We start from the raw sequence: 21,485 nt of genomic DNA, 5'->3' as shown, positions 1-21,485 counted from the left end.
TCCCATGATGAGTACTTCTGTTTGTTGGTGTTCAGTTGTAGGCAGCTGTTTTTCAACCATTTGGCAACGGCTTCCATGCCTTCTGGAAAGTTGTGTCTGGAGTTGTTGGGCTCATTGGATAGAGAGAGGATGAAGTGGGTGTCGTCTGCATATGACACAATGTTGAGTCCGCAGGTTCTGACAATGGGAGTGAGTGGAGCCATGTAGACATTGAAAAGCGTTGGGCTGAGGGAGTAGCCCTGGAGGACTCCCCTGATGGTAGGTGTAGGGTCCGAGAGGCATGGGGAGAGTCTGACCCTCTGCGTCCTGCCTGAGAGGAAGGAGAGGATCCAGTTGAGGGCCTTGTCCTGGATTCCTGCGCCATAGAGTCTGCATATTAGGATGCGGTGGGGGACTGTGCCGAATGCCGCTGAGAGGTCGAGGAGTATGAGGGCTACTGTCTCTTCTTTGACCAGTAGGGTGCGGATGTCATCTGTTGTGGAAAGGAGGGCAGTTTCCGTGTTGTGTTTTTTTCTGAAGCTGGACTGGGAGGATTCGAGGACGTTGTGTTCTTCAATGAATATGACGAGTTGGCTGTTGATGGCTTTCTTGATGACTTTCGCTGGGAATGGGAGCAGGGAGATGGGTCTGTAGTTTTTGAGTTCGGTGGGGTCCGCCAAGGGTTTCTTCAGGAAGGGGTTGACCTCAGCGGTTTCCAGTCGTCAGGGAAAGAGGCGGTCGTCAGGGAGCGGTTGATGGTGTGGCGGAGCAGGGGTGCAATGGTGTTTGCGGCTCTGTTGACGATGTGGTGGGGGTCGGGGTCCGTGGGGGCCCCTGAGTAGATTGCTTTCATTGTCTTCAGTGTGTCTTCGGTGGTGAGGGCTGTCCAGTTGTCAATCGCTGGTTTCCGGGCGTTGGGGGTGGTTGGTGAGGGTTCAGTGTGTTGGTTGTCTTCGTCGAAGTTGTCATAGATGCTTTTGATTTTGGATATTTGGATTTTGGATATTTGGAGTGTTATTTATAAAGCGCAAGCGGTCGCTCCGGAAGGAGCATCATGGCGCTGAAGATCCTGATTCCAGTCACAGAGTGGAGAGGGGGATGCTAAATGGCAGCTTTGGACCAGTCGTCGGGGAGCGTGAAGATCCAGGTTTTGAGCTGCTTCCAGAATGGTTTCTCAGCTGTTTGAAACCTGAGATGTCTTGGCATACTATTCCAGGCTTTAATGGCTAAGTTGCTCAGGGTTTTGCCGCCTTTGGATTTCAGGTTGAATTTAGACACGGTCATGAGATTGTCTTGTGCAGATCTAAGGGAGCGGCACGGAGTATAATGGGGGAAGCGCTTAGTTAGGTAGGAAGGACCGGTTTTGTTGAAGGCTCGGAAAGCTACGATGAGAATTTTAAAGAGGATTCTCTTGTGTAGGGGGAGCCAGTGCAGGGACTTAAGGGCTGCAGAGATGGAAGATTTTCGTGGAAGTTTCAGGACAAGCCGGGCGGCAGTGTGCAAGACACTTTGTAATTTGGCGAGGGTAGATTTTTTGGTCCCTGCCATGAGTCCGTTGCAGTAGTCAACACGGGACAGAATGAGGGCTACCGCTACCGTTTTTCTCGATTCGAGCGGGAGGAAGTCGAAGAATTTCCTTAATGACTTGATTATGCCGAAGCATTTACCTGCCGCATTCGAGGCGTGGAGGTCGAAGGATAGCTCGGAGTGGAAGAGGACACCGAGGTTCCTGGCTGATGAGACGGTTTGGGGGGGGGCAGCAGAGTTGTCCGGCCACCACAGGGCAGGGCAGAAGGATGCATTTTTTCCGATGGGAAGAATCTCGGTTTTGTTCGAGTTACAGCGCAAGTGATTGGAGTCCATCCATTGGAAGACTGCTTTTTTTTTTTTGCTTTTTTTTTTGTGGTGTTCAGTTTGTCGCAGAGGTCTTGTGAGGGAGGGATGTCAGTAGACTCGCTGTTGGCTTGGGCGAACTCCTTGATGATGCTGAAGAGTTCCTTGTTGTGCACGTGGGTGGAGATTCTGTCTTCAATCGCTATTTTCTTCATTTCTCTGATGAGTTGATGGTGAGCGTTGGTGGCGGCTTTGAAGTTGTTGTGGGCTTCTGTGGATTTGGTGTTCCTCCAGGCCTTTTCGAGGCAGCGGCAAGTATGTCTGGACTCTCGGAGTTCGGTGGTAAACCATCTAGCTTTTTTGGCGCAGGTATTGTTGTTTTTTTTTAGGGGGGCCAGGGTGTTGGCGCTGTCCGAGATCCATCTTTGTGGGGTTCAGGCTGCTGCGTTGGGATCATCGTGTTCCGCAATGGTAGCGGTGGAATTGTTGAGTGAGGAGGTGAGCTGGTCATCGGTGAATTTGGTCATGGCCCGTGGGAGCAGGTGCTGGCTTCTGTGGATGGTGGGTGTTCTTAAGGTAAAGTGAACGCAGCGATGGTCGGTCCATGGGAGTTCGGTGGTATTGTTGAAGATGATGGAGTTTCCTTAAGTGAAGAGCGGGTCAAGGGTGTGTCCTGCTGAGTGCGTGGGCTCGGTCACGATCTGGCGTAGTCCAATGTTGTGGAGATTGTCCAGGAGAGATCTGGTGTTGGGGTCCAGTTGGTTGTCGAGGTAGAAGTTGAGGTCTCGCAGCAGGATGTAGTTGGTCGATGCAATGGCCTGCTGGCAGATGATGTTCGTGATGGAGTCGCCGAAAGGCAGCGGGGTCCAGGGGGTTGGTAGATGAGGGTTCCACGGAGGGTGGCGGTGGGGCTGGCCAGTATCTTGAAGTGAAGGTGTTCCAGCAGTACTGTGGGCTTGTTGGGGAGTGTGCTCAGGCGGAGGCTGGATATGTGGACGATGGCAATTCCTCCTCCCGGGTGGGTGAAGCGGTCTTTCCTGGAGATCATGTATCCTTCGGGGATGGCGATGGCGATATCCGGTCACAAGGTGGGGTTGGTCCAGGCTTCGCTGAAGAACGCTACATCCGGGCTGGTGCTGTTAAGGTGGTCCCAGGTTTCGGTGGCGTGTTTGTGGAGGGATAACGTTGAGGAGGATGTATTGCAGGGTCTTTGGTTTGGTTGTGTTCTTGCAGGCGGGTTGCGCTGGGTCTGTGTACTTGGCGGTGCTGCAGGAGTGCCGGCAGCGGTCACAGCTGAAGGGTCCACTGTCGGCTGTCGGGTGTCGGCTGGTGATGATAGCATACAGCCTGGGTTGAGTGCGTGGAGTGCCACTGGGTCGTAGAGTTGGCGGGACGGAGGACCAGGGTTCCTGGCACTTGTCGCTGTCGGGTCGCAGACAAGCACAGATGCGCGTGCCTTAGGTGCGCCCGCTACGCGCGGCCGCCATTAAGTAGGGGTCGGGGAGGGCTGGACAGCTGGGGGGCAGGAGGGGAGCTGGATTAGGCCGGTCGCGCTGGGGAGAGGGGCCGCGGGGGCAACAGCGGCAGGGAAATAAGGGACAAAGGAGATAAAGGAAGGGGGAAAATAAGCATAAATAAGGCACGGAAGAGCATAGATGCAGGAAAAGTGCAGAAAGGTGAAAAATAGAAGAGGGCAGAAAAAAACAAGTGAAAAAGAGTGAAAGGGCAGAGGGAGAGGAAGGAGACAGAGGTCCACTGGGCCACCAGGGATGAGCCACAGGGAAACCTGTGGGTGGAGGAGGTCCTCGATCACCAACACTTGAGAGTGCTGGGGCAGGGGCAGGCTTCACTTAATGGTGGAGCTGCGAGGGTAGGAGAGCAATTTCACTAACCAATCAGTCAGTGGTCTTGCTCGCCTGTCCCCGCAGCGGCCGCTATGAAGTAGGGGTCAGGGAGGGCTGGCCAGCTGAGAGGCAGGACCGTGGAGGGGAGCTTGATTGGCCGGTCGTGCTGGGGGGAGGGGCTGCATGGCAGCAGCGGTGGGGAAATAGGGATAAATGAGATAAAGTAAAGGGGATAAATAATCAGAAATAAGGCAAAGGTGAAAAATAGAAGAAGGCAGAAAAACGAGTGAAAACAAGTGAAAGAGCAGAGCAAGTGGAAGGAGACAGAGGTCCACTGGACCACCAGGGATGAGGCGCAGGGAAACCTGTGGGTGGAGGAGGGCCTCTATCATCAACACTCGAGAGTGCAGGGGCAGGCCTCACTCAATGGTGTAGCTGCGAGGGTGGGAGAGCAATTTCACTGATAATGAGTCAGTGGTCTTGCTCGCCTGTCCCTGTAGTGGCCGCCATTAAGTAGGGGGGCGGGGAGGGCTGGACAGCTGGGAGGCGGGAGCGGGGAAGGGAGCTGGATTGGGCCGGTTGCGCTGGGGGAGGGGCTAAGGGGGAAGCAGCGGTCAGGAAATAAGGGGTAAAGGATATAAAGTAAAGGGGGAAAATAACCAGGATTAAGGCACAGAAGTGCAGAGATGCAGAAAAGTGCAGAAAGTTGAAAAATAGAAGAAGGCTGAAAATGAGTGAAAACGAGTGAAAGAGCAGAGCGAGAGGAAGGAGACAGAGGTCCACTGGACCACTAGGGATGAGGTGCAGGGAAACCTGCGGGTGGAGGAGGGCCTCGATCACAAACACTCGCGAGTGCAGGAGCAGGGGCAGGCCTCACTTAATGGTGTAGCTGTGAGGGTGGGAGAGCAATTTCACTGACAATGAATCAGTGGTCTTGCACAATGCTTGTTTCTCGTATAACCCAGCAACATGGACAGGTGTCTATGCCCAGCCCCCACCCACTTATCTGTGACTGGTCCTCTAGCTGGTCAAGGACCTTTCTGGCCTGGCTTCTTTTTGCCTTGAGGCTCCCACCTTGCTCTCTCTTCAGTTCCGTGTCTTCTCTCTCTCCTGCTTTCAGCATCTGCCAAGCTATTTTTCCTTCTGCTCCTCCTCTCTCGTGTCTCACGTTTGACTCCTCTCCTCTCACTCCTCTCCTGTTTTCTTTGCCTCTCCAATACTCTTTTCACCCTCTTGAATATTTTTACTCTTTGCCTTTCACCTGATTTTTGCTCCTGTTTTCTCTGCCCTGTTTGTGCCTCTTTTGACTCTTTGCCTTGCACCTGCTTTTTTGCCTCTGTTGTTTCTGCCATCTCAGAGCTGCTTTTGACTCTTTTCACACTGCGCCTCACCCCTTTTCACCCCTCTGAGATAACTCACAGGTAGTTTTAGCAGTTGCGCCTTTCCCCCATTCAGACCTTCTTTCTTTGCTTTTGTGCCTCTTTTCCTTTTGCAGGTCGTCTCTGTTGCACTCCCCACAGTCCCCTTCCTCCTCCTGACCATTTTCCCTTCTCCCTCCCTGCTCCTTACCTGCTCCTTCCCTGCTCCTTCTGCTGAATGGAACCCTCACCTACCGTCCATCTGGAACAAAAGCCACCTTCAACAACCTCATCACTGACTTTGACGCCATGCTCACCATTAACTCCAGAGCCTACATACTCATGGGTGAACTCAACTTCCACTTGGAAGACAGAACTGGTCCCTAATCCACAGCTCTCCTTGAAAGCCTGGGCAACATTGGACTCATGCACCTCAATTTAGAACCAACACACATTGGACTCCAGTTTCACCCCCAACAACAGCATCAAATACAACACTACCTCACCACTCACATGGACTGACCACTCCCTCAACCACTTCCAAATCGACACACCACAAGTCAACACTCCCACCAGAATCAGCATACCAAGTCACAGCATGGGTCAACCAAATCCCACAGACAACCATGACAAGGACATGACCAACTTCAATGACTGAATTGAGAACATAGCCTACTCCCTTGCACCCATCAAATCCATCGAGCAAAGAAGATGCAACAGGCAGGCCAACTGGCAGGCAGAGGACCTCCGAGACACAAAACAGCACTGTAAACAGCCAGAAAGGAAATGGACACCCAGCCATGAGACCTTTGATAGAACCACCTACAAGTCTGCACTCAGTTGCTACCACCTGCTTCTAAGAGACGCCAAGAAAAGAGTGCTAGACGAATGAATTGATGGAAGTTTCAACAGCTGCAAGGAGATCTGATTGACTGTCAAGCACTTCAGCTCACTTTCACCCTCCATCAAAATTGCCTTCTCTCAACAACTCTGCAATGACCTATCAAACGTCTTCAAACGCGAGTTGCAAACATCTACAGGAACTTCGCTAAGCAACCCGACCCTAAAAAACTCATCATCAACCATGGCAACCACCTAATCGACTAGACAACCCTCACCACAGACGACACAGCAACAATCATAAGTACCATCCACAGAGGGGATCCAACGGACCCATGCCCCCACCATATCTACAACTTGGGAACATCACCAATCAGCACCAATCTAACCCACATCATCAACACCTTGATCACGTCTCTTACATTCTCCGAATATTGGAAACAAGCATAAGTCAACACCCTCCTCAAGAAACTCTCAGTCAACCCAAACCAACTGAGCAACCAATCTTTTTGCAGCCAAAGTGATTGAGAAAGCCATCAACAAACAACTCTCAATCCACCTTGAGCATTGCCACCTGCTACACAACACCCAAACAAGATTCAGGAAGTACCAGAGCACTAAAACAGCACTCATTCTGGCCTTCTATCACATCATGACCATCCTGGACCAAGGCGAAACAGCAGCCCTCATCCTGCTTCACCTCTCTGTGGATTTCAACACTGTCTCTCACAGCACGATCATCAGAAGATTTCACATGATAGGAATCCAAGGATCCACACTCAACTGGATCTGCTCCTTCCTCACAGGAAGAACCCAAACGGTCACATTGCCTCCTTTCACATCAGAGACTAAAAACCTGATCTGCAGAGTCCTCCAGGGATTGTCCCACAGCCTCACCCTATTCAACATATTCATGATACCACTCGCCAATAGCATTTAATCCCAAGGCATCACCATAATCTCCTATGCGGATGACACCCAACTCATCCTCTCCCTGACGTACAAGACAAACATCACCAGAATCAGCTTCACCAACTGCATGACCATGATAGCAGAGGGTATGTGAACCAACTGCCTGAAGCTCAACTCTGGCAAGGCGGAAGTTCTGGTCTTCGAAACTAACACCTCCCCATGGGTGGCCGTCAGAGCTAGGACCAACACCACCACCCCAACCATGCAAAAAACCTGGAGATCATCCTAGATGACAAGCTCAACATGACAGCACAAGTCAATGTATTGAGCATCTGCTGCTTCCACATTTTATGCCTGCTATGAAAGAAATTCAAGAGGTTGCCACAGAACACCAGATAGACCGTCACGCAAGCATTCATCACTAGCAGGCAGGACTATGGTAACCCATTCTACGTTGGAATCTCCAAACAACTCTTACACAGACTGCAGACCATCCAAAACAGAGCTGTAAGACTAATGCTCCATGCTGCACCCCCCAATCACAAGCACAGCCAATTCAAACTTTTTGAGCATCAGCAAAAGCAGAGTAAAAGATCACGCTTTCTCTTACATAACACCCAAAACATGGAAAGACATCCCTCATCTTCCTTACTCCTTGAGTTCTGGAAGTGGCTGATGACCTGGCTCTTCGAAAAAGAGCGCAGGGACTGCACACCTACATGCCTGCTCTAGTACCTGGATACTCTCACGGGTGATAAGTGTGCTGTACAAATCAACATATAACATAACAGCCACCAATAAACATATCAGAACCCAGGGGCTTGACAATAAGATGAAAATATAGGATTAAGACACGCCTGGCTGCTTTTAATATGAATGTATCTACAACTATGTGTTGAGATGAGAAATACTTGAAATTCAAAAAGTAACATCAATGCCATTATTGCTACACTGGTGACTTTAATATCTTCCAACATCAATGCCTTGTTTGAATTCGGAAAGAGATATCTTCACTCACTTTGTTGAGTTGCGTTTCTCCCCCTACCATAAAACCCACGCAAAAGTAAATGTTATCAATGTAGCCCATTCTGTATTGGCTTACCCTTCTTTGGCATGACTGTCTGACATCTTCTAGCTCCTCGTCCTTGTCTTCCAGTTCTTTTTGCTGAATTTGCTTCATTCGTTCTATTTCCATTTCAAACCGTATACGCATCTATTAATGAAGAAACAAAAGATATAAAAAAAGTTAATGTAACTGTGGTGCATTATCAAACATTATTGTAGGAGATTAATTTGCCTCTGATATACCCCAGGATTTTTGATACCTTTTGGCATCCAATGTTTTGACATTAGCTGAGGGTTTGACTGTGTGCAGCATTTATCACACCTTCAGATAGTGTAGGTTAATAAGATAAGCAATTCACTCCGAGATTATTTTGGATAGCAACTTATTGTTGGTGGTCAAAGTTTTGTAAAGGATAGCATGGTCCACTTCTACTGCAGGGCACAGTACTACATTTGTAAAAATAAATGTGCCCAGTCCTACTGCCACTGCTTCAACATGTCACCATCAGTATAATCCATTGCCTTTGGTGCTAGGCTGCTAGAGACCCAACTATAAGTGATCAAACTGGGAAGAAGCAGTAATTAAAAGTTTCTTTAAGACCCTGGCAATTGATCCACTGCTCTTCTAGGGGCACAAAAGCCATGGTCTCTGCCCCTCTTGCATAGGACTGTTTGCTCTATTTAGGGACCCCTTCTTGTCTGGCAGGGGTCTCTGTGCTGTGAACATAGCTGCTGCCCCAAAGCTTCCTTTCTTAGGACTGAAGCTGGGCAAGTGGGCACCATCAGATCAAACTATTTTGTTTAGAGAGAAAAAACTGCCAAAGAGGAAGTATGTTTTCTTTAAACAAAAAGCAAATTACTAGGCTGTGCAGGGACTTTCTGCATTTCACTGCCCAAGTCCGCCATGCATTTAATTCAGTTGCCTTATCCTCAATGAAGTGGATCAAAAGTCACTGCGATCTAACAACTTCAAGGAAATGGGCCTTGAGGAAAGATATTAATAATGGGTAGAGCCAGCAGAAGCTCTGCCATTGTACATAAGGAGCTTCACCCAACTTAAAGTAAAATGGATCAACCACAAGTTTAGGTGGGGGGTTGGACAGGAGCACCGCTGGGTAATGGTGGTGCTCCCGGAATATCTAAGTCCATAAGTCTTGTTTTTTTTACTTTGCATTCTGGTACTTGTATTTATTCATTTCTAATGGGGGAAAAACATTTTCAGCATGCAAGGGAGAAAATAGGACAAGATACTTGTTGTACCTTAATTCCCTCAAGTGCATCCTCTCCTTAGCTGCTCAGCCAGGATGAATGTGATGTCTGCGTGGAATGTTGGAATGCCTGATGAGAGAGAGTGGAATGTTGGTGTTCCTGCTTGTGTGGTGAGAGTGGCAGTTGGAGAGAGTGGGCTTAGAAGCAAAGATGCTGCTCCTGGTGGGACCTTTAATATACTTCTACTGAACCAACAAATAAACCTTATACCTGTGTTATACTTCCTGGCTACCTCTAGTCATCATTGGATCCAACCTTGTACCACTTCAACATTGGCGACAATCTGGAAGAAATCCTGCGTGCTTTGGCCACAAGACTAAGGAAGGTGAGGAAACTTACAATTTTACAGAACTTTATATGTTCAAGAAAATACTTAAAGCAAAGCATCTTTAAAACTATGGAAAAGAACGCCCTTCCGAGTCCCACCAGTGTCCTCCACCATCTGGACAGCCGGCCCAGGGCGCTTCACGTTCCTTACATCAATAGTTGTCTACTTCAAGAAAAATATACAGCGCTAACCACTTCACTTTCAAGATTGACAAATCAAAATACTGATCCACCTGCACCTGATGTTCATTCTTCAACAGAGTCTAGCAATGCATTTAAAAATGCGGAGACAACTTTGAAAGTCAACGTTATTTATGACCCTCGCGACTGTTGCAGCATGAGTTTGCCATGAGATCGAAGGGCCAATCTATGGAAGATTGCTCCATGTACTTGGCAAGGGAGCTGCAAATGAGGTATTTTCTTGTGTATCCTGATCTGATATGCGGCAAAACCGCTCCTCTGGTATAAACTCTGGTATTTTGGTGACTCTTTAACTATTTTTTAAAGCCTGCTGTTACACTCAGCGGCATTTGAATGGGTGCGGCGAGCCATGACACTTCAGTGAGAGTCGCGTGACTGATGCAGTCTGTTAGGAGCCTGCCATGCAGTCACAGGCTGTTGCTGTTTCTCTCTGCGGTATTTTAATTGCCTGCTGTTTGCGTGACCATCACCAGAACACGCTCACCTTATTGTTCTGTGTTGTCCTGGCAACTTTACGATGTTTCAGTCCTTCATGTCATTGCCTCCACATTTCTCAAGTCTGCTGCTCACGGATGCCTACATGCATGGACGTGTCGAGAACAACCCGGTTCTCTGTCGGGCTGCGTGCCTCCATTTTGGATCTGCATGGTTATTCATGCTCAGTGCTGTTGCCAACCACGTTTGTTTATTACAATTAAGTCGGAGCATTTGCCAACCACGTTTATTTGTGTATGCTCAGAACAATAAAGCTTCAAGCAAGCCTCGCCGCACCAAGACACTTCTAGTATCCAGTAGAACTTATCGCCTTACAACATGGAAGTGAAATGATTTCACTAATCACCCTTGTTGCCTACTATCAACTTTCTGAAATGGCGCTACAATTTTTTGGTAACCATACTACTACTTCAACAATTGACGCTGTTCCTGACAAATTTGTTTGTTTCTTGAGTGGAACTAAAAGACTGTTTAACTGGCCTTTGACTCATACACATGTTTCCATTTACGCTACTCATGGTATTTCTTTATACCATACATTTTTAGTCACCATGTCCTGTGACTTGTTTACCTTTCGCTTCGCTAAGTAAGTTACTTGGCGTTATAGTCATGGCCTCGTTCTACTTTGTTGATTTTGTTGCCAAATATGTTTTTCTCTTATTGGTGACGTTTCTACTCGTATACCTTTGCTCTATTTTTAGAAGATTGCTTTTCAGAACATTTTCGATTTTTAAAGTAAGTTGGTGTGTTACCATTTAAGCACTCTATTCACTTGTTCTACTCTCACCTCATAGAGATTCATGCTTCGCCTTATTGTTCTTTAGTGTGTTTAAAGGTCTTTTTTTTTACCCACACCTTTGCGGTATTGGGAGTATATATTATTGACTTTGCTGCCACAGTTACTTTCAGCCTCTATGCCCATGATATTCTCTCTGTTCTCTCTAATGTCGCATATGCCACTGTTTATTAGTATGTTCCATTTTTCCCCTTCCTATAGGGCATATTGAAACTGTTTTTGCTTGAATAGTGTGATGAACATTATTGATGTTTAGGATCTAAGTTTAGGTTAATAGATAGACGAAGATTAGGGTTTGAATCACTTATAGGTTATTAGGAATTCACTGACTAATGTGTTTTAAACTTACCTTCCCTAGTATAAGCCTGAAACTGAATAGTATGTTCCCTGTTACCCTTACCCAGAAGATTTTCCTCTCGCCCTCAAATGGTGCTTGCCCTTATCCATAGTTATATTATTGTTGTAATCTTGATCATTGATGTTCTGATTTGCATCAGTCTTATTCTCTTGTCACTTTGAATTTTACTTACTATATAAAAATCCTTAAAACCCCCCAGGTGTCTGTGGTCATTGAAGAATTGCAAAGTATTATTGAATGAATAGAGTAATTTTTAGGATTAACTTGTCTCTTGTCTACAACTAGCTCCTGATTCATTAGGAGAATATGTACCTGTGGTAAGTCAGGTGCCATGGTAATAGTGTTAAAGAAGACACATACAAAATACTGATAGTGGTGTGTAAACTCGCCCGACTCACAAATTAGTGTCATAATCACGTCATGGGCCCAAGTGCGTGAAAATCTGGTAAACTCAGAGCCGGGTGACCTGCGCGCTCTATCACTTCTCTTGAAGTAACCAATCAACTTTATACTTGTGTTATACTTCCTAGCTACCTCTGGTCATCATAGGATCCAACCTTGTACCATTTCAACAATACTTCATTTTAAAATTAAACAAATGAGGTCAGAGTAGTTAAATGTCTACAAGGCATCTTCCTGATTGGATGCAGCAGCACTCTTTACTAGAGCTGGCTGTGCAGTGTTCAGGACCTAGATATGCTAGAAATGTAGGCAGTCCGTAGGGGGACATTTAAAAGCAGGGCCAGACTTGCCTTTATGCCACTCAGGCTTTTTTTCGGTAGGATGCAAGCTAGTGGGATGGTTTCAGAGCAAGATTGTTTACCATGACTCTCTGAAGCCCCCACAGACCAATCACATTCTAATCATGACCACCTAAAGTGCTGGACAGGGTTGAACTTTTTTACCACCTTTTATTTTGGTTTCCAGTGCTGCCCTGCTTGAAAGGAGACAGTTGTGTCCAAATCCTTTTTCAGTGGGGTATGTTCTTTCTTCTGCAGTAAGAATCCACAGCTCAAGTTCTAGCATCTGAAACTGGTGTTTTGCAGGGGTTACAAGTTATGTCCCTTGTAGAAAGTAGTAACTTAGAGCAAGACGAGCATAGGACCCTGGCTAATCTTAACAGGGAGAACATTCAGTCACACAAAAAAAATTTCTTTCTGTGGTGTCTGCTCCCTTTAGACATTGGTGAGGCAAATAAATGGCTTTCAAACTATTTTATAAAAGTTTAAATTAATCTTTTCTCTCCATAGGCTACAGCATGCGTCCAGCTCTTGCCTCGCGTTGCTTGCTGGATAAAAGCATTGAACCGATCCAAGCACTGCTCGCTTGCTGCTTACAATGCTAAACAGCATAGCAATTGTGCTAGGATTGGTTGAAGCAGACAATCACAGCATGGGGCTGTGCTTCTTGCTGCCTTCCAGCTGTTGAAGCAGAGGCCTAAACTGTGCATGTCAGGCTATTCATAGTAATAACACCAGCCAGTCTGACATGCACAGTTCATTAACCCCTTCGCTGATATTGACGACCTCAGCTCGTCATCAGCTACGGCACTCGTATGCTGATGACGAGCTGAGCTCGTCATGTAAAGTGGGTTTTTAAAATCTGCAGCACACCGCGGTAAATCGTACCGCAGTTAAGGTTTTAAACATAGCCTGAATTGCGGCTGTCACGCCGATGGAGAGGGCTCTGTCATGGTCCAATCCCTAAGAAAGTGAGTGTGGAAAACATGAGAGGAGACGTGTACTTTGTGTGTGTGTGAAGTGGATCGTCATGGGTAAGAAAGAGGGGCCAACGCCCTCACACTCCTATGCCTTATTTGCCTGCTTTCTATACTTTCTCGAAGTCTGAAAGTACTGGTCTTTCAATTTTTCTGAGTAAATACAGATAAAATTGAGTGATAGGTTGTTCACCGGCAGGTGCTTAGTTAAAAAGAAAGCAACTTTTAAAACTGGTTCTCAATATAGCACCAAATCCCATTAAATGTGCTTCCTTAATAAACTGGTGATGTTGCTGCAGAGGCTCCTTGCTGCCGTACACAGCATGACTTGACAGCACAACTGCAGAGCACAAAATTAGGATCCTTGGCTAACTAAAAGGAAGACCAATATTTGCAACCAGTGCCAAGCGCTGTCAGGAAAAAGATGTGCAGATGTCACCAATTACAGCAGATCAGTCTTGCATGCTGCATTACAGCCTGAGCTGGAGTCTGCAGCCTCACCAAAGGTCTGCATAGTAGCATGATTAAAGACCTGAGAGGCAGGACCCAGATCGATGAAAAGTTACTTTTAGGAAACAGCAGGAGCAAGAACTCTTTGAAGGAAATGGTTATGGAGGTATTCTACCTTAAGCCCGGCTCACAAGACTAAAATGGTCACACAATGAAGATATAAATTGTTCCTTGATTCATCTTTATGGGTTCTGGAGTAGTGTGCTACTTGCCCCAAAATCGCTTCAATACCCCATTCGGGGTAACAAGCTCTATATAAATGCAAACCGTTTTCCATCTTCTATCCCTTCGCTATCCTTCCCAATCCAAATACCTGACTAACCTATCCACCACTCAAATTACTTTCATATTTCACTATACTAATTCAACACTAATCCTTTATGGGTTCCAGAGTATCGTGCTACTCGCCGAAAAAAGCGCTTCGACACTTCATCAGGGGTAGTAAATGCAATTACAATACAATTCAATGATGATGCACAAATCACTGCTGTCTGAAGCACTGGCCTGCTGTAACATGCACTGTATGCCATATGAGCCAACTGATAGCAGTTATACTGGTGGCCTGTGAGAAAGGTCGCGTCCCAGACAGTCTGTGCAACAATACCAGATAGTCCATACAGTGGTCTAAACCCTGACTTTAGCACTAACAATTCATTTGAACTTAGTTCAGTGCCTGGGCTCAGAGGCGGCTCCTCCAATAAGGTGGAGGAGCATCGCCCCACAGGAAAAATAAAATGATAATACCACCATGTAAATATCATTTTATTTTTCAGTACTGGCTCTGAAGGTGCGAGTGCTGCCCACAGAGCCGGGGTGACGAGTCATGAGCACTTTCTATGTGTGCATTACTTTTTTGCGGGTCATCTTGGGCCTGCCAAACAGACATGCACACTTAGCATACTCTACACCCGGCTGTATTGGACAGCAGTTTGGAGCACATGCACAGGCTCCCACTGCTTGACTGAGTACCGAAACGTGCCACTCAGACCAATCACAACGCTGCTCTCATGCTGGTGACAACAGATTCATGATTGGCTTTGGAGAGTCTGCTTCCAGCGTCAACCGAAGAGGACGGAAGAGAACCAGAGGCCGGCAGGAAAGTGATATTTTCCTTTTTTTATTAATTCCCCACCTCTCCCTCCCACCCGACCACTGCTGCCCCATAGCAACTGCTGCTGCCTGGGCCTCCACTGGGCAAAGACAATGTGGGCTGGACGGATGTCTGCAGTCATTCTTGATCAGAAGGCAGTGCTAGATCATAAATGGGCCTGGGCTTTTGTAGAGGCCAACATTGGGAAAGCAGAAAGAGAGAGATTTAAAAAATGATCTGGCCCTTTTTCCCCCCAATGACTTGCACTGAAAGTGGAGCCATTTGAGGCAGAAGAAATCTAAATTAAAGTAGTATTGGCTTTAAAAATTGTGATTCTCCCACCTGAATCGGGTCTATTGGTATCTATTGGGTTGTCGAACACGACCAAGGCTGTAGCCAGGCACTGTGGTGATGTGTTCAATGGGACTGAAGTGTGACACAGAGACCTCTCATGCAATGCAGACACAACATGAATGATGGTACCTGGGCAGGGACATAACCTGAAAGGATAGGCAAAATCACAACTGAGACTTTCGATCACAGGACAATGGCAAGAGAACAGGTTATCTAAAATGAGTCCTTTGGGAGAGGAGTTGGACTAACGGCTAGGGCGGTCAGCCTCGAATCTGGTGAACTGGGTTCGAGTCTCTGCAATGACGCTGAACATCATGTGATTCTGGGAAAATCATATAATCTCCTTGTGCCTAATAAAAATGAATGTGTGTCCTCATGTAACGTAACTGGTGCTATGTAAAGCGCTCTGATACCCAAGGTCAAGTTTGCGCTATATAAAACTCTGCAATAAAAAAACACCAGCACAAAACAAGGAATGCACTGATTGCAGTGCAGCTGACAAAGTTTACATACATGGATGAATTATTGTGTGCATAGCCTATAGTGTGCGGAACCAGTAGTTCTTAGAATGAAGACAAATGTTATAAACTTTTGGCTTCTTGTGGAAGCTATGTAAGAAATGTGTGCAAATAAAATCAGTGGTTTTTAGATTTAAAGCATATTAGTGCACTAGTAAAATTACAATTATAGCAACTGCCTATATGAATATTTATAAATGTTCATTAAAAAAAGCAAAGGTTAAAGTGGTGTTATAGTTAAGTGAAAATGTCAGCGAAAACTTAACATTTTAAACTTAAGAAACCCATGGAAATTCATAAGTTATAGTTAACTAAAATATTTACAAATTGTGCCCTTGCCGTGGACAGTGATGTCATCAATGTTGTAATCAGTTACGTTTTCAATGAGGTCAAAGAACATGCTATGAATTAGTTAATATGTGAGGTTTTATGCAGTGCATGCCAAAGATGCAAGGGGAGGAAAACATTTTTGCCATAGAGAAACAAAAATGGTATGCTATAAATGCCCCTTTGTATGGCGGTTCCACGTGTGGCAATGTATGCTAGGGGTGGGCGGAGTGCACAGAGTTATACTACGTGGAATTTGACAGAATTGCTCAAAAACTCTGTGGAATTCCGCAGCGTTCCGCTCCGCCCTAGAACCGAGTGGAGAGCTGAAAAAATAGCAGTTGCAGCTAGTCTTACTCACCTGTTCAGACAGAGCAGTGCTTGACAGCGCTTGAGTCCTGCTCGTAGGAGTGGGACATGGCTGCATGTGATTCCATGTCTCAGAGGCCAACCCGGAACAGTATGACTTGAGACTTTGGAGGTGTGTCTGCCTGGAGACATACTATTGGGCTTTCAGGAGTACGTTACAGGTCGGGATGGGGAGTAGGCCACAGACGAAGGCTGTGGCGATTTCAGCGGAGGAGATAGCCCACAGTGAGTGTGCTTTGAGCCATGGGCCTCCATTTATAATGACACACTGACCTGATGGTGGGGACTGATGGGCTCCAGAACAGAGAGTGACATTGCTGTCAGCATAACCTGCTATGCCCTATTACTTTTATGACCCAGTATCATGTTCACGGGGAAACAGCTCCCTCACGTTGCTCCATCGCAACGTGAGGGAGCCCACTGGATGCCGGTGGTCGAGGTGCAGGATGAATGTGGCGGTGCACCTCATTGCGATGCACATGACAAAAATGGACTTCAATATGATCAAAGTTAAAGGCATCAGAGGTGCTGTCGGGATATGTATTGTGGGTAGAGGGCGGTAGTCGCACAGATCCAAGATGTGACTACAAGAGAGGACTACAAGTTCCGGTAAAAATTGTAAGGCAAAAGGAAGATTGCGGTGGGGCAGCATGGTGCCCCCCAGGTCCCCATGAATAGAAAAAGTGTGTTAAGAATTGGTGCTTTCTTACAGGCCTGTGGATAATCTAATGGGGGGGAGGCGGTGGAGGCAAACTCTGCTACGTGGTAGAATTGGAGTTTTTTGCTGAACTCCACGCTTCGAGCTGATCGCGTAGTCGCAAAATTCGGAAAACTCTATCCTGCGGAGCAGAGTTAACTGCCCGCCCACCCCTAATGTATCCATACGAATATGCCTAGAAATTCGAAAGTTGTAGCTTTCTATGAATATTCCAGGAATACTTTGAGACTTATTAAAAAGCCAGACATTTACTGAAAACATAGGCATACCCTTAAGAGTGCACATTTCCATCATTTTTGGAGATTCAGGCAATGAGGATATCCTTCAGACCCTTGTGGACTGCCAGGATGTCCCGCAGAAGTGTGAAAACCATTTTTATCATGATTGAATGCCTGTCACTGACTGCACATTTTGTATCCCAGAAATGTGCAGGTATGTTCCCCCAAACTGCATTATTCACACGTGTAACTATGTTTCTGAATTAGTGAATGCATGAAATGTTAATATTTTGACATTTGCTCTAGCACAAAAAGGTCCAAAAAAAATTCAATCTGCCTGGCAAATTTGGTTGCCAGCCCATTTTCATGAATACTTCTGAGTTTCCCTGAAGTGGCGATACGCATTTCTCAAAAACCCTTATACTCATTGCTTAATTTGAGCTGGCGGTTGCAGGTGGGGCTCCCGAAAACTCCTTTTTCGGGACCCACAGGTACATTTCCTCATCAGACACATAGGAAGCTAGGGAAATACAGAGGAGGAAAGAAGTAAAAAAGTGATAGAGGAAGTAAGCAGTAACCTGCAAGAGTGAAATCAAGGGACTGGGAGTGTATGTGGGTGGAGTAAAGCATAATGTGGTGGAATCAAGACTATGCAACCTTGGTACCCAGCATGCCGACTTTCAATAGAGACATCCGCAGACTTGTGAGCAATTCTTTGGGTCATGGCACTTACTGTTCTACAAACGTAAGCACTACTTGTCCTCTAGGTGTGCTCTGTCATGGCAAGGATCACAGAGAGCTAAGCAAAATGTATGTTAACCCCTTCGATGCTGATGACGAGCTCAGCTCGTCATCAGCCACGGGTGGCGTGTGCTGATGACAAGCTGAGCTCGTCATGTAACGCAGTATTTTTAAAAATGCCGCACAGCGCAAAAATCACCGCAGCAGCGATGCGGTTAAATGATGTCAAATGGTAGGTGTTCAATTTATGAAGGATATTACCTGTTCGAGTTGTTGAATGGAATTGGCTTGCTCGCTCAGCTGTTGGCTTTGCTCAGACGCACTGGCTTCCAGCTCCCAGACTCGTTTTCTCAGCGACGCTACTGCATTCTCATCGAGTGAATCTGATGACGAGAGCTCGTCCACCTGCGTCACAAGTACTTCAATCCGTTTATTTAGCTTCTCAGTTTCCTTTTCCTTTTGCTGTATGAAAAAAGTTAAATTGTAATGCGTTTATGTAGTAGTCTTTCTTTCAGGGTCTCCTATATTTTTGACATTCAGATAAAGTATTTGTTAAAAAAACTGAAGAAAGATTGGGAAATGTAGTATAAGAAACAGGATTCAATGAAAAATACACTATTAGCCGTAATAGAATTCTAAATATAGCCTTTATGTTCTTTAGAGTTCGTCTATTGGGTTCTTTCAATTTAATTCTTAGAACTCTAAATGCACACTTTGAAAATACATTATTTGATTCACAAATCAAATCTCTATATATTCACATCAATCATGGTAATGCCATGTGTTGTAACAACAATGTTGTAACATGTGATGTGTGTGGAATGTTGGTATACTTGATGCGGTAGTGGAATGCTGGAGTGTCTGGTGGACTGGAGAGAGAGACAGATGGAGTGTGTGGGCTGAGCAGCAAGGATGCTGCTCCTGGTGGGCCTGAACTTGATATCTTCTACTTACCATCTAAACCTGTAACTAAGCCCAATAAACTTTATAATTATAACCTATTTTATGGCTGCCTTTGGACTTCTTTTGGATTCTAAAACTATGTAACGGTTAGCCAATCACAAGGATCGAAGGACAGTTAAGGTCTTTAATGATGGAAAGAGAGCGATAGGTCATGAAGAACAAAATTGAGAGATTTCTGGCTTCTGAGGAAGCTTATTGCCAAAGAGGTCTTCAATGGCATCTACTGACTAAAACACGGAGGGCCCGATTCACAGAATGAACTTAAGACTCAATCCTAAACTTACTACTGTTTTGGAGAAAATTGAGAAAAATGCTAATTTTAAGACTTTCGGTATTCACAGAAGGCATTTAGGAGTCCTAAAGTTTGGAGTCCTAACTTCTGTGAATACCGAAATGAGTAAGTGCATTCTGTGAATGCCAAAACAGTAGTAAGTTTAGGATTGAGTCTTAAGTTCATTCTGTGAATCGGGCCCATGGATTGTGGAAGTGACATCATGTACACTTTGACTCCCCTTGACCTGACAATGTTAACTCCCTTGTTCCACCCCTTGACCTCAACAGGTGCCTGTTTGCCCCAAAGGGTGTAAGGTAAGGACAAGACGTGGAAAATACGTAAATCGAAAATAGAAGCTACCAACCCATTGTATCGTTTTATGGCTCCTACTAATAATTTAAAAGACAGATATGATGTAAGAGAGGAACACAGAATCATTAAGTGAGCTCAAACATACGTGACTAAATTGAAACTATGGTTTCCTGAGACTTAGTTATGATCCCGTTTTAGCAAGTGCCCAAAATGTTCGTGACTATGGCAAAATAAGTTTACGAACTTATGCCTCCAATCTGATAGTGAGCAGCTATGTAACCTTGTTAAATAAAATGTGCAGAGTGCAAATGGAGCTAATTAACTACTTTGTGCACTATCCTTCAGCATAGGCATGAATTATGCTTGAGACCTTCAGCAAGTTGTGCCTTTTTATTGAACAACAAATTGGGGTCTGGAACATATAGTTTTTTCCAAAAATTTAAAAATCCTACATTCAAAGTTCTGAGGGTTAAATGGGCAGGATCAGTAGAAGATGTCATAAATAACACAGGCGAACTTGTCAGCTCTGTAATGTATTTTGAATAGGAAGAGGCATGAGGTGCACATAGTGTATGAGATAACGCACCCGATTCTTGCACACAATGAGGAATATCAAAGGTCAAATTTTTCATTGTGCTTCCATATAGTCAAGGAACTCCTTGGAGACTTGCAATATCCTTGTCCAGACAGGGGTACTTAATCCCGTATTTAACATAATGCTGTATATTATTGTTGCAAAAGTGATACAAAATTAATCTTTTGACTCTATTTATACAATAATTAATTGATGGGGGAACTTGCTGTAATATGAGGCGGATATTGACATGTTTCCATTGTTACTTTTAGCTTCTAGTCCAATTCTTTGTGTGACCTCGAAAAATGCAAGCCCCACAATGAAGGAAGTATATCTAGCTAGAGAAATTACAAGCCTCGATCGGTATGAATAATTGGACTATGTACCACTCTCAATTTCTACATTTTATATATTGTCACCTTAATGATTTGATACATCTACGACTAAAGGGGGAAGGGTCAGAGAGCTGAAACAAATCAGAAGTGAGGGAGGAAAGAAGCAGTAATACCACGCAGTGTGAAAGGATCCTCGTTTTTGACAACTCCATGCTGACCTTGGCTGACCTCTGCTGCCGGAAGTTATAACTGAGTAACATGTTAGCCAAGGATGAACTCCCTATTTCTGTTGACATCACGTGATGATGATTGTGCTGTTGCTGCAGCTCCTGTGCACCCCTGTGATGTCCTCTAAAAGTAAAACATCTCTAGTTGACCAGATGAGAACAACTTCCCTGGTGACCAGCCAGATGAGCTCACAGCATGGAACATTGGTAGTGTCACAATGGCGTAGTCCAGGTCTGCCCCACACAGCGACCTGCTGGTGCACTGAAGCCAGATCACCATCCTCTCTGGTCCAGGGCACTGATGAGTGCTGGGATGTTAAAGGCACAGCAAAAAAGGCCAAGTTTCCTCAAACTGTACCTTGGCATCTCAAGAGAAATGTTATTAGGATTCGGTAAGGATTTCTGTGTGACCTAAGTTTGATGTTAGTCGCACAAGAGCGGGTACTCTACCTAGTCTGTATACTTGACACCCTGTAGGAACATGGCATGTTCAGTGTATGATCTATCTAGCGCTACTGTGTTAGGAGCTATGAAACTTTTGAAAACAGTATCTTCCAAACAGCTTTCATTAGCAGAATGTGTGCAACACTCAGGGCAAAATGCTAACCAAAGGCAACCAAAATTATTCACTCTGACCATACACTGAATCATGCTGGGTCTCACTCTCGTGGAATCGTGTCTTGCTTACACTAGTGAAGTATCAACTCTCCCTCTATAATTCTCCCTCCTCACTACCTTGGGCAGGGGCAACTTAACCCTCCATGTGCTATGGCAGAAGAGTCTGACACCTACTGCAGGTATAAAGAGAGTAAACAGCGAAAGACAACACCTGTGAGCAGATACATGTCAAGCTTTGAAAACAATCCTAGCTGTGAAAAGTCAAGAAGTCCAGCAATTACTGCGGGCCAATGTTTGTGGGAAGAAACTCTCTTTAGAGTGTGGGCTCCTTCCAGTGCCTAGT

At 45.6% G+C, this 21,485-nt stretch overlaps 1 protein-coding gene across 1 annotated transcript in view; it reads right to left on the bottom strand.

Moving 5' to 3' along the window:
* The window catches only part of LOC147668858 (unconventional myosin-XVIIIb-like), a gene marked incomplete at its 3' end in the record, with an annotated part of 694,293 nt that overhangs the window by 266,798 nt on the left and 406,010 nt on the right, over nucleotides 1-21,485 (bottom strand). Inside the window, exons 17-18 of the mRNA XM_086948392.1 lie at nucleotides 18,101-18,301; nucleotides 7,869-7,979 (exon numbers count right to left, since the gene is read on the bottom strand). Coding sequence (XP_086804518.1) covers nucleotides 7,869-7,979; nucleotides 18,101-18,301 — 312 coding nt within the window. The remainder of the gene's footprint in view (nucleotides 1-7,868; nucleotides 7,980-18,100; nucleotides 18,302-21,485) is intronic.

This window comes from Lissotriton vulgaris, unplaced genomic scaffold, assembly GCF_964263255.1.
Source record: "Lissotriton vulgaris unplaced genomic scaffold, aLisVul1.2 SCAFFOLD_1224, whole genome shotgun sequence".
NCBI lineage: Eukaryota > Metazoa > Chordata > Amphibia > Caudata > Salamandridae > Lissotriton > Lissotriton vulgaris.
The sequence above is the reverse complement of the archived record's forward strand: the minus strand, read 5'-3'. Positions and strand labels throughout refer to the sequence as shown.